Source organism: Dunckerocampus dactyliophorus, chromosome 12, assembly GCF_027744805.1.
Source record: "Dunckerocampus dactyliophorus isolate RoL2022-P2 chromosome 12, RoL_Ddac_1.1, whole genome shotgun sequence".
Taxonomy (NCBI): Eukaryota; Metazoa; Chordata; class Actinopteri; order Syngnathiformes; family Syngnathidae; genus Dunckerocampus; species Dunckerocampus dactyliophorus.
The window spans coordinates 28,376,685-28,389,115 of record NC_072830.1 but is presented as its reverse complement, the minus strand read 5'-3'; the positions used below and the strand labels follow the sequence as shown (position 1 = coordinate 28,389,115).

General features: G+C 45.2%; 2 protein-coding genes across 2 annotated transcripts in view; one reads left to right on the top strand and one right to left on the bottom strand.

Moving 5' to 3' along the window:
• The window catches only part of LOC129191004 (inositol-tetrakisphosphate 1-kinase-like), a 27,476-nt gene extending 22,710 nt beyond the window's left edge, over positions 1 to 4,766 (top strand). The window contains exons 10-11 of the mRNA XM_054793913.1: positions 2,041 to 2,203; positions 4,142 to 4,766. Of these exons, the coding sequence (XP_054649888.1) occupies positions 2,041 to 2,203; positions 4,142 to 4,245 (267 nt within the window). The 3' untranslated portion in view covers positions 4,246 to 4,766. The remainder of the gene's footprint in view (positions 1 to 2,040; positions 2,204 to 4,141) is intronic.
• On the bottom strand, positions 4,355 to 12,431 carry LOC129191003 (DNA ligase 1). Its single transcript, XM_054793911.1, has 6 exons — positions 12,244 to 12,431; positions 9,642 to 9,682; positions 9,495 to 9,564; positions 9,242 to 9,307; positions 8,240 to 9,126; positions 4,355 to 5,660 (listed from the first exon to the last, which is right to left on the bottom strand). The coding sequence occupies exons 1-6, from the start codon at positions 12,287 to 12,289 to the stop codon at positions 5,592 to 5,594; spliced, it is 1,179 nt and encodes a 392-aa protein (XP_054649886.1). The 5' UTR covers positions 12,290 to 12,431; the 3' UTR covers positions 4,355 to 5,591.

Sequence of the window (12,431 nt, the reverse complement as noted above, 5' to 3'; positions counted from 1 at the left end):
ACTAGACTACACAGTGCTAGACTACACAGTGCTAGACTACACAGTGCTAGACTACACAGTACTAGACTACACAGTGCTAGACTACACAGTGCTAGATTACACAGTGCGAGACTACACAGTGCTAGACTACACAGTGCGAGATTACACAGTGCTAGATTACACAGTGCTAGATTACACAGTGCTAGACTACACAGTGCTAGACTATACAGTGCTAGATTACACAGTGCGAGACTACACAGTGCGAGATTACACAGTGCTAGATTACACAGTGCTAGACTACACAGTGCTAGACTACACAGTGCTAGACTACACAGTGCGAGACTACACAGTGCTAGACTACACAGTGCTAGACTACACAGTGCTAGACTACACAGTGCGAGACTACACAGTGCTAGACTACACAGTGCGAGACTACACAGTGCTAGACTACACAGTGCTAGACTACACAGTGCGAGACTACACAGTGCTAGACTACACAGTGCTAGACTACACAGTGCGAGACTACACAGTGCTAGACTACACAGTGCTAGACTACACAGTACTAGACTACACAGTGCTAGACTACACAGTGCTAGACTACACAGTACTAGACTACACAGTGCTAGACTACACAGTGCTAGATTACACAGTGCGAGACTACACAGTGCTAGACTACACAGTGCGAGATTACACAGTGCTAGATTACACAGTGCTAGATTACACAGTGCTAGACTACACAGTGCTAGACTATACAGTGCTAGATTACACAGTGCGAGACTACACAGTGCGAGATTACACAGTGCTAGATTACACAGTGCTAGACTACACAGTGCTAGACTACACAGTGCGAGACTACACAGTGCTAGACTACACAGTGCTAGATTACACGGTGTTAGATTACACAGTGCTAGTTTACACAGTGCTAGATTACACAGTGCTAGATTACACAGTGCTAGACTACACAGTGCTAGATTACACGGTGCTAGATAACACAGTGCTAGATTACACAGTGCTAGACTACACAGTGCTAGATTACACGGTGCTAGACTACACAGTGCTAGACTACACAGTGCTAGACTACACGGCGCTAGACTACACAGTGCTAGACTACACAGTGCTAGATTACACGGTGCTAGATTACACGGTGCTAGATTACACAGTGTGCCACCACAAAACACGTTTCATGAACATTACAGGAACAAAACATTTTTATCAGAATTACTTTAACAAAAAGTGTCTTAAAGTTTTCTATTTTGCTCCTGGTAACATTTGATCTCTACTTGCTAGCTGAGCAGACAGATAACACGTTCTCAAAAAGACTCCACTTCTCAGCCTTTACTTTGACGCGTTGCAAAACTGAACATGAACAAATAAAGCATGTCAATTATTACGGAGCCCCCTACAGGACATTGGTTAACATTAGCGATTTTACATGGCAATTTTGAACACCTCCAAAAATGACAAGTAAATAGATGACTTAGATGCGCATTCCACTTAAACGGCCAATTCATATAATAAGCGTAAAATACTTACAGTCAAACGCTTTCTAAAGCTCAACAGGAGACACGATGACACGTTCAACATCTCAGTGTTGGTGGCCTTCTTGATTGGTGTCCAATGGCACTACAGAGCATTGCCGCCACCTATAGGAGTATTAATAGATGACACTTTGCTGAATAAAAACAAATCCCCTTCAAAATAAAAGTTAAAGATTAAGACCCATGACCCGATGAAAATGAGTCTGTCACCCAAAAGTGTGCTGTGAACTTGCGACCCACCGGTTGAGAAGGTTTAGAGAGTCCAGTGAGCAAACAAACGCACAGATTGGTCTCTCTAAAACTGGTTTAGACACGATTGCGTTGGTTTTGGCAATCATTTTAGATGGTAAAAAGCCGCTGATGTTAAAGTTCAGGTCTGAGTTCGATACTACCCCAAGATTTCAAACCTGATTATTTTTTAGAGTGAGAGTCTCGAGGTGATAACACTTCCACACCATCGCAAAAACAAACAAAAGAAAGACTTCAGGTAACTTGAAAATGTTTCTCCCGTCCGCCCTCCAAGCTGGATGAGCAGATGCCGTGCCTTCCCCCTCCCAGCTCGGAGGCTGTAGCCGCCCTGGTCAGAGAACTCCGCGTTCAGCTTGGCATGGCCCTGTTTGGCGTGGATGTCATCATCAACATTCACACGCACACGCTCACCGTCATTGACATCAACATCTTCCCAGGTATTGCACGGCCTCACACGCACACGTAACTCTACGCTGTGTTCCAAATGATTATGCAAATAGGGTTTTAGTAGATATTTTGGGGGTTTTCAATGACGTTCCTGGATGGCGTTGTGTCTTGGGGCTCTTTGGGTTACTGATATCAATCTGGGATGACTGTCATAATTCATTTGCCAGGTGAGCCCCTTTCAAAGAAAACTACTTCAAAATGATGTTCCCCATTATTGAGCGTGCCACAGATTTCATGCAATATGCCGACAAAAAAGTGTTGAATATTGCAATGCCTTGGACGAGGCATGAAAACACTCAATCATCACAAAAACCTTCGTCCGGTGAAGAAATTTGTGTCCGATTCAGATGACGCCAGGATTGTGCTGATAAAGGCATGAGGAGGAAGGTTTCTGCCAGACAAATGTATCGAACAAAGACAGCACCTGCTAAAAAGCCGCTACAAAGCAGCAAACGGGTATTTGAAGCTGCTGGCGCCTCCGAAGTCCCATGAACCTCAAGGTGTAGGATCCTCCAGAGGCTTGCGGTTATGCATAAACCTACTATCTGGCCACCGCTAAACAATACTCACGTGCAGAAACGGGGGCAGTGGGTCAACAAATACGTGAAGATTTATTTTCAAACAATCCTGTTTACTGATGAGGGCCGTGCAACCTTGGGCGGTCCGGATGGATGAAGTAGAGCTTGGCCAGCATATCTCAACAAGGCTGTGATGTCAGCAAGGAGGTGGCTGAGTCATGTTTTGGATCAGAATCACTGGGAAACAGCTGGCATGCCCTTTACGGTCCTTGAAGGTGTGAAGATGACCTCAGCAAAGGATGTAGAGTTTCTGACTGACCACTTTCTTCCATGGTAGAATATGAAGAACCGTACCTTCTGTAGAAAAATGACCTTCACGCATGACAATGCTGCATTTCATGATGCAAAGAATTCCTACCTCTGGCTGTTATGAGCATAAAAGGAGAGAAACTCATGGTTTGGCCGCCTTTTTCCACCTGACCTCAACCCAACCGAGAACCTGTAGAGCATCGTCAAGCAAAAAGTCTATGAGTGTTGGAGGCGGATCACAACAGAGCAGTAGCTGTGTGAGGCTATTCTGACGTCTTGCACCGAAATTCAAACAGAAACGCTCCAAAAACTCACAAGTTCAATGTAAGAATTGTGAAGGTTACCTCAAAGAACCTGAAACTTGGCCTGTGGAAATGGTCAGGTCCTTCTCCATCCTTCTCCAGGTTTCCTTATCCTGCGCCATTCTCATGCAGTTTTCCACCGGCTTCTCCACCCATATCCTCACATCATCCACACAGTTCCTCCTTGGTCTTCCTTGAGCTCGCCTCCCATCCACCCGACCACGCATTAGCGTGTGCGCTAGTGTGCCTGGCCGTCCAGCGACATGTTCGAACCACTGCAGCTTCCTCCTCTTCATTGTGTCCAGCAGCGGTTCATAATCCCTGATTTTCCTCCTGATCTCTTCCAGCACCGATGCTTTGGTGCGGCGATGGTGCCAATGAATTCCGAGTAATCGGCGGAAGCATCTCATCTCCAAAGTGTCTATTTTCTTCTCCAGATTCTTGCTGAGATTTTTGAAATGGTAGTGATTGAAATGGGTTTTGCTTTCAGTAGATATCACCTCCTTATGCTGCCAATTCAACAAATGACCCTTTTCGGTTCTTAACCAGTGAGATGCTTTAAAAGTCTGTTGTGCACAACATAAAAACAAAGTTTTTATTTTTGAAAATAACGCTGTCATCATTGGGAGGTTTGTTCAATAACATTCAAGTCGTACTCTAAAGGTTGACAACCTGAAAATTGTGATGATAATTTAGTGAATATTGACTCTTCAGCAAAATCATCATTTGCAACACAGCGTATGTTTCTACACTACGACACCTGGAAATGTGCGTCTGACACTGACGTCTCTCTTATCAGGTTATGAGGGTGTGCCCCAGTTTTTCTCCTCTCTGCTGAGCCACATTGAGTCTGTGCTGGACAAGAAAGCTCCTGGTAGCTCCCCTGAGACCACCCAGCATTAGGGCTTCCCTCCACCGATCAGAACACGCAACGTCCGGTATCGGCTTCACGCGTCTATCTTGTCAGCGTTGTGCTAGAAAGCGATTTTGATGTGGACAAACTGTCAGTAAATGTGTTTCATATACTTTTATTGATTGACAGGTAGCGTAGAAGACACGGCAGTCACAAAATACAGCACTTTTAGTGAGCAGTAATATTACAAATTGTCATTTGTAGTGATTTGAAATGTCTTTCTTCTGTCTTGCTGTTTTTTTCAGATACACTTTGCACTTCAGTACAAAACAACAAGTAGATTAACAGTTGTTAAATCGTGAAATGAACAAACATCTCATCTTTGGAATGGACAGTACTAATATTGCCACTACTTTCTCTCTTGGCTGTGTCGAAAATAAAAAGATACATTTGCACGAGCAGCGCACTTTAGTGACTTATTAAAATACCTGCTATATTTGCTTGCTGAATTATTATTTCTTATTGCATTCTACGTTGTGCTATTGCAGATTACGTGTTCTCTGTTGGCGACCCTGTTAATTCTGTGTGCAATGTACGCAGAGACCTCTTGGGGGCGCTGTTGTTTATACTCTGCATGACCTTGGCGCAAAGATATTCACGTGAGGACAATGTCAAGGCAGCAGCCGCTGCAGCTGCGATGCGACGCTTGAAAACATTGTTGTCAGCGTTTGTGTTACCGTGTAAGACAAGAAAATGGCTTTAGTGTGTCCCTCCTCCTGGCCCCCTCCTTGGCTTGTTAAGAGTGCAAAGCTGTCTGAACCTGAAGTGACACTTTTAAACCTCGTAAGCTCTAAGTCGGTCGGTTCTACGCGCCGTGCGTGTGGTTTTGTGTCACCCTTGAACGTCATCAACAGTCTGATTTTAACAGTGCAGGAGCCGAATGAAGCACATTCCTCGTTTCTAACGAACAAGTGACATGTCGTCATGTAGAAATATCAGTGATACTTAACAGTCAGAATAGATTACATACAGCTATTGGTTATTGCACAGGATAGATATCGACACAGGGTGTTTATACAGGGAATCAGACACATGACTTGCGGGTGTGTCCTAGCCAGAAATGTAAAGAAAAAGTACTGAATGCTTTGCATCCGTGGCAGTGTCGCACTTACTGTACCTCGCCTGTCAACCACACAGCCCCCGAGCGCCACACAAAGCTCACAAACTAAAATCAGCATCTAGAAAGCGGGGGTGAACACTTTCCACTCCAATTTTACATTAGGTAGAAAACACCGAGTGATGTGAACACGTTAACGAGAATCCAACAATGGGTTTTGTCAGTCTACTGCGTGCGCGTGTGTGTGTGTGTGTGTGTGTGTGTGTGTGTGTGTGCGTTTTATCCTCTGCGTAGCTCCCTTAGCTCTGCAGCAACTTCACGTAACTGTGCTTCGATCTCCAGCAGCTCCTGCAGATGAAAACAGGACAGCATAAGACCCAGTGAGATTGCACACAAGGGTGGGGTGACATCGAAAAGAACAACATCCTGCACTCACAAGTGTCCATAGGAACGCCTTCTTTGAAATACACATGCGGCAAAGCAAAGCAACTTTACTACAGTGTTTTTATTACTTTGGTGCGGCAGTGGCTAAGGAGGTGGAGCAGGTCGCCCACGAACTGGAAGGTTGGCAGTTGGATTCTCGCTCCCTCAGTTCTTGTCCCTGGGCAAGACACTTCACCCACCTTGCCCCCAGTGCTGCCCACACTGGTGTATGAATGAAAATGAATGTTTGGTGGTGGTCGGGGCAGCCGTAGGCGTGAATTGGCAGACACGTTTCCGTCAGACGACCCCAGGGCAGCTGTGCTTACAGATGTAGCCTACCAGCACCACTGTGTGAATGAATAATGGGTTCCCTTCATTGTAAAAATGTAATCCTTTATTATGATTACTAAAATGCTGGGCACCATCAATGCACTAAAGTAGTGAGTGCACAGAAACAGACCCTAACCCCCCTCAAAAGTCGCCATCTTGGCTACGTAAGGGGGAAAAGAGGGACTAACTGGAGTGGTTGCAATTAACGATTGAGAAGGAGAGAAGAAGACTCAGGAAAACATCGTGATCGTCATCATGGTTAAGTACGCAAAGACTAACAGACGTCACCGCGCTGTCTGAGGCTACGTCCACACCGCAAGCTATGTTGCCCAATTCAGATTTTTTGTTAAAATCCGGTCTTTTTTGTGGTTGTTTACCCAAAAAAATGCGACTTGTCGATGTGAACGCAAAGTGTCCGTGCTGCAAAGGGACGCGCATGCGCAATAGAACGACGTCGCACGCTTTGACGTGTGTTTACGGAAGTAAACGTTGCCTCAGTTCGCGTTTCCTCGGCACGTTTATGGCAATTTCAAGGATTTTGTGCAACAGGAGTCAACATTTTCGCAACAAAATGATTAATATTAAGAAAAAAGAGGGCAAGGCTTCTGGCTACAGCCGCACGTGATCGATGCGGCGAATGAAAATACTACTTCAACATTTTTTTCCCAGATTCAAACCATTCTAACATCAAAATGCTGAAATGTTCTAAAAATGCTATTCTTCAAATACCGTGATTTCATTCTGTTTCCATAACCCCCAATGTTTCATGACAAAAATTCCCATTGAAATCTACAGAGAATTTTCCCACCTTTCTCAACTGATTCACACCGTGTGGAATTATCTCCAACTTTGGCCTTCGGATGGTAAATACGTGTGAGATGGGGCCTTTGTAAGATGTCCGCTGACAGTGTACAAGCTCAACACAACGAAAGGACGGAACAATAAGCAATAAAAACAATAAAAACGCTGCATAGTTTGACAGACGGCATTTCAAAGAAATATGGCACCTTTCTGCAACTTAAATTGCATATCGAAGTATTTGTATTATTTTTCACAAACAGTGTTTATATGTGATGCATCCAGTAGCATCACAGTAAAAGAAGCATCATGTGTACATTCAATATCGGCATTGGTTGATATCAGTATTGGTAATGAAGTACTAGACAATATCGCTATATCAGATATCGGTAAAAAGCCACTATTAAGTATCTCTAACCGATTCCCTGAAATACAGGTTTGTACATATATAAGCCACACGGACTATAAGCCGCGCATGTCCATGTCATAAAATGGAATATTGTGGCGCGCACGAGTCCGTGAGGACCAGGCAGCTCTTTATTTGACAGGAACCAATCATGAGCGATGAACAAACTCACGACAAGCTTGTCAACTCATTGGAAACAGCAGGAGCTCATTAGTCAATATAACAGTCCGACTCACGCTGTCATCTTACAAAGAACGCTAAACTCATCACACAGCAACTTAACACTCAAAAGGTAGCTAGGAAATATACAATACAAGTATCCATAAGAGTTTAAAATAATTATATGATGGATGGATGGCTGCCGAGGCGATACAATGCTGCCTCTGTCCACCAGAGAGAACAGAGGAGCCCGGAGGGAGGCTGACATCATTGCAGCACTCCGGCAGGCACCAATGAAATGCTTTGTTTGCACAAAATGCATTACGGGAAAATGTTAAAATAGTGTTTTTTTTTATTTTAAACTCATATTGGTACTTGTATTGTATATTTGTTAGCTAACCTTTGAGTGTTAAGTTGCTGTGCGATGACTTTAGCGTTCTTTGTAAGATGACACCGTGAGTCCCAGTGGGTTGACAGGCTTGTGGTGAGTTCACTGATCGCTCGTGATTGGCTCCTGCCAAAGAAAGAGCTACTGTTTCCTCACTGGCTCGCGAGCGGCACAGTATTTCAACCATTAGTAGTAGTTCTGAAGTAAAGGAGATTAAAACTTCGCCATAAATTTGCCGCACCGCTGCATAAAGCGGAGCTTATACGGTGGAAATGAGGGTACTTCCAGGCCGAGGCTCTCCTGTCGTCCTTCCTAACTGGTGTGGCAGAAACATGAAGTGGTTTTCCAAGTCACAAATCATCTCCATGACTTTAAAACTGCGTCCTAAAGGTGATATGAGAACATCGTGTTGCATGGACATACCTCCCCTTGATCGTCTTCCAAGTCATCTTCATCATCATCGTCCTCCTCCCTCCGGTCTTCATCTTCTCTGATGTACTCATCCTCGTCGTCGTCATCCTCCTCATTGCGATCCTCCTCTTCTTCATCCTTTAATCTCTCCCGCTCAAACTGCCGTGTGGCCTCATCGCTGGCTTTCTCCATCACTCTCTTCTGCTGCGGCTCCTTCACTTCCGCTGCTTCCTCTTTGCTTTCCACTTCATTCTCACCTCCGTCTCGAGGCTCCTTCGCTCCGTCATCTTCACCCCGTGCCTTGTCGTCCTCCTCCTGCACAGCATCATCTCTCTTCTCCGCTTGCGCCTCCTCTTGCACTCGCTCCATCTTCTTGACCAGTTCGTCCAGCTCTTCCTGCTTCTCCTTCCTTTCCTTCTCCTCTTCTGGCTTGTTCTTGGACTTCAACTCCTTGAGCTCTTTCTCCACCTTCTCCTTCTCAACACTCAGCTCCACCTCGTTCCTCCTCTGGTCCATCTGCTTCTGAACCCCCTCTTTGTCTCTTGCCACCTTTTGCTTTGTTTCTTCCTCCTTTGGACCATTTCCAGAGCCTTTCTGGCTCCCCCGTTCCTTCATCTCATAACGCTTCTTCTTCAGCTCTCTCAGCAGCTCTTTCAGCTCCTCATCATTTCTCTCCTCCTTCTCCTTCTTGCTGATTTCTTCATCTAGAAGCTCCTCAAGCTCCTTTGCTCTCTCTTCTTCATCATGAATCCCCGTGTCATCAATCCTTGGCTCCTCCATCTCCGTATTCTTGGGCTCATCTTCCTCTGCTGTTTTGGCCGTATCGCTCTCCTCATCCGTCTGCTCCACGTCGCTATCTTCATCAGTGTACTCAAACCCCTCCCTGGCTTCGTCTCTCTCTGCAAGTGCAATGGCCAGCGTCATCATGCAGCAAAAAGAACGCATCACACCACATTCCCACTGTCGGACAAGTGTCATTTAAGTCCAAAAAGAATAACGTGAACGAGTGCCTACCATCATCAGCTAGCCTTTGCAGCTCCCTGAGGAGACCCTGGTGTCTCTGTACTTCATCAAGTTCGGCTGCAGAAGAGAAGTGGTTAACATCTAACGATACACAAGATTACATTTTCAAAAGACTACAATTAATAACTGTTTTATGATGACAACTGTTCTGATTATTTCTCTTTGTATTGGAAAAATCCTCCCTTTAATCTACCTGTAAGGTTCTAACGCTACTGGCTAAGTGAATATTTACTGGGGACATCACCTGCTAGCTGAGGGGCACACCCATGTTGCGACCCATCTCCATTCAGCACCTCCTGAACGATACATTCCACCTTGACACAAAGCACAAGAACACCCACTTATTGCTAAAATGTGAAACACACATATCACAAGGGAGATCATATCTGACCTTTGCATCATTAAGAGGCAAGATCGCAGGCCGACATCCCACTGGAACGGACAAAAAGAGAATTAGAAGAACGGTATTGTTCATTTCCGCCACGGCAAGCTGGCATCAAACAAACAGAAAGCAACACAAGTGCAACGAGCGGTGATCTGTTCCTCGTGCGAGAGGCAGGACTTGTTTTAAGGTAAGCACTGTTACCTTGGTGAAGTGACAGAGCAAAGAGGCTTATATATCTTTCTCTCCCACACACACGCACACACACTTTTCCCAGGGGCATAAGCTCACGGGTCGCTTCCACCTGGGGCTAAATCGGTCTCAAATCCCATACTGTCATTATATCATTAAAGGCACCCGAAGCAGTGCAGCACTTCCCTGCAAACTCAATGCAGGTTCATGGATGAGCGATCAATATGTGCGTTCCTCATTTCCAGATGAATAAAATAAAAAATAAAAATATGCAGTGGCAGGTGACGCGTGGCAGGCATTGATCGCAGTGATGGGAAACTCGATACCCTTTGCTGGCTGCAGTTCTGATGAGCCACTCACGGAAGTGAATCGGTACACTCGGCGCAGAGCGCATGCGCATAAACTCACAGATAAGTGAAGAAATTATGAAGTGCCTCACACGTATTTCACTCCTCTGACTGTGCCTCTTGGTCCTGGCGCCGCTCCGCTGCAGCGTTTCTGTATCGTTGTTAAAACACATTTCTCCTGTCATCTTATTTTCTTCCTCCTCAAACCAAAGATTCATTTATTCGCCCTACAGACGCAACTTCTACCTTCCTTCAACATGTGCGGAAGTCCAACTTTGTGTGCGATGCTCGGCTCCCTCTGCATTTCGGGTGCAGGACGTTTCGTCAACATTGTGGGTTTTGTCGGGAAGAAAACTTGCAAACATTCAGCGTTCAGAGTCACACTGTTAGCTTCTTCTTCTATTGTTTATTGGCGGTCGGCAAGCAGCTCACACGGTTAGTTAGTTTGTCAGCAATGACCACAACAGGAGATGGCACATTGACAATGGTCTATAGCCAATCAGGACGCAGAAGAAAATGGGCGGAGCAGGCGGAAGATAGACACAGCCACCCTTGCTAAAGCGCAGAACTACAACACTCAACTTCCCACAGTACAATTCTTCTTAAAGGGCCAGGCTTGGCCTGTAGCAGCGTTCATACAAAAAAGCACTAATAGCACCCAAAAAAAATCCAGGAAACAGCGAGTCCGCGAAAAGTGAACCGTGATGCAGCGAGGGAAGACTGTGCTCAATTCACTCGAATCGACAAAAAGAAAAGAAAATGGACTTTTAGCAAAAATTGCACTTTTGAATCAGTGTCACTTTCGTTATTGTCTGAACATTGCCAACCCTTATTTTGCTAGCACAATTAGACAGGATGTGGCGCTCTTATTGTGAAGGCCGGAAGTGTATTGAGAATGTGTGTGGACGTTGGCATCGTCCTTATTTCACTGAAAACTTGCACGACGTCTGCCGGCATGGCAAAACGCTCGCTTCCATCAACAAGCAGTAAAAGACAACACAGTGCAAACACACTCGTGCAGCCCGAGTGGCACACGCACAGCCGCAGTAGCATGCTGTGCTCACGATTGAGCGGTCCGCCAGGGAAATACTTCCCCATACAAACGTTCCTTATCGTCACGATGGCCTATTTGGTACAGAAAGAGGAGGAAATCAAATACGCATGCACGACAATATATACAATAATTATCCAGTTTGTTTTTAGTTATCGTGCAGTTAATTGACTTATTGATTATCATGACTACGCACAGGGATAATTCTTGGACTGTTCGTACCTTTCCCAATGCCAATAAAGTTCCAGGTATGTTCCCAAGCTGTAAAAGTCAAGTGTCAAGGTCAAAAACGCAGTAAAATGATGCAGGTTGTGGTATGGCCAGGTGCATGTTTTGGACGGGCCTTACGGTCAGAAGTGCAAGGAAAAGCAAAATGGGTACCACAATAGCACGTTTTGATACGGGAATTCCTCACACACATGATCCATGTTGTATTTCCAGGACGTGGTGGAACTGGGGAACTTAAAGATGGTGGTTATCTGGCTGGTAACAATGTCCCCCTGTGTGTAGCAGCCATGTCAGCTTGTTCTCACAGTAGGATTATCCCCCACAGTATGGTTGCACAGATTGGATCACTTGGACCAACATACCGGAAGCAGCGGCATGCACACCCTGCTTTAAGCTTTATGCGCATTTGTGCACATTTAAGCAGCAAAATATTATTCTTAAAAAAAAGTTAATATACACTAGGGTTGGATGATACTGCAGTATTTGGCATCGACTTGTAAACAATATGAACATGACACAAACATATTTATGATTATGAAAATAACCAGACGAGAACGCTTGTATCGAGTCCACGCCGACTCTGAAATTGGTATCAATATTGGGATCGTCCGCCCACCCCCAAATACACAACCATATCTGAGCAGTTACAAGGTGGGGCAGCCAGCAAATGATATAACGGTGATTTTGTGTAGAAAATGTAATTGCAATCATTTGCCAAGGCAGCGTTATCATTACTGTCATACGCCTATCGAGATGTCTCGATGTATTACGTGGAAATACGACCAACACTTACCTCCCACGGCTGCCAACACACAAACTGCGGTGATGAGAATCCCCATAGGATCCAAAAAAGAGGTTCCTTAGGAGATATCCTTCAAACCGCGGGCTGGATGCTCTATACACACACCTATACACACACACACACGCACACACACGCACACACACCTGCACCCTCGTTGCGCAGAGCCAAGCAGAGCGACG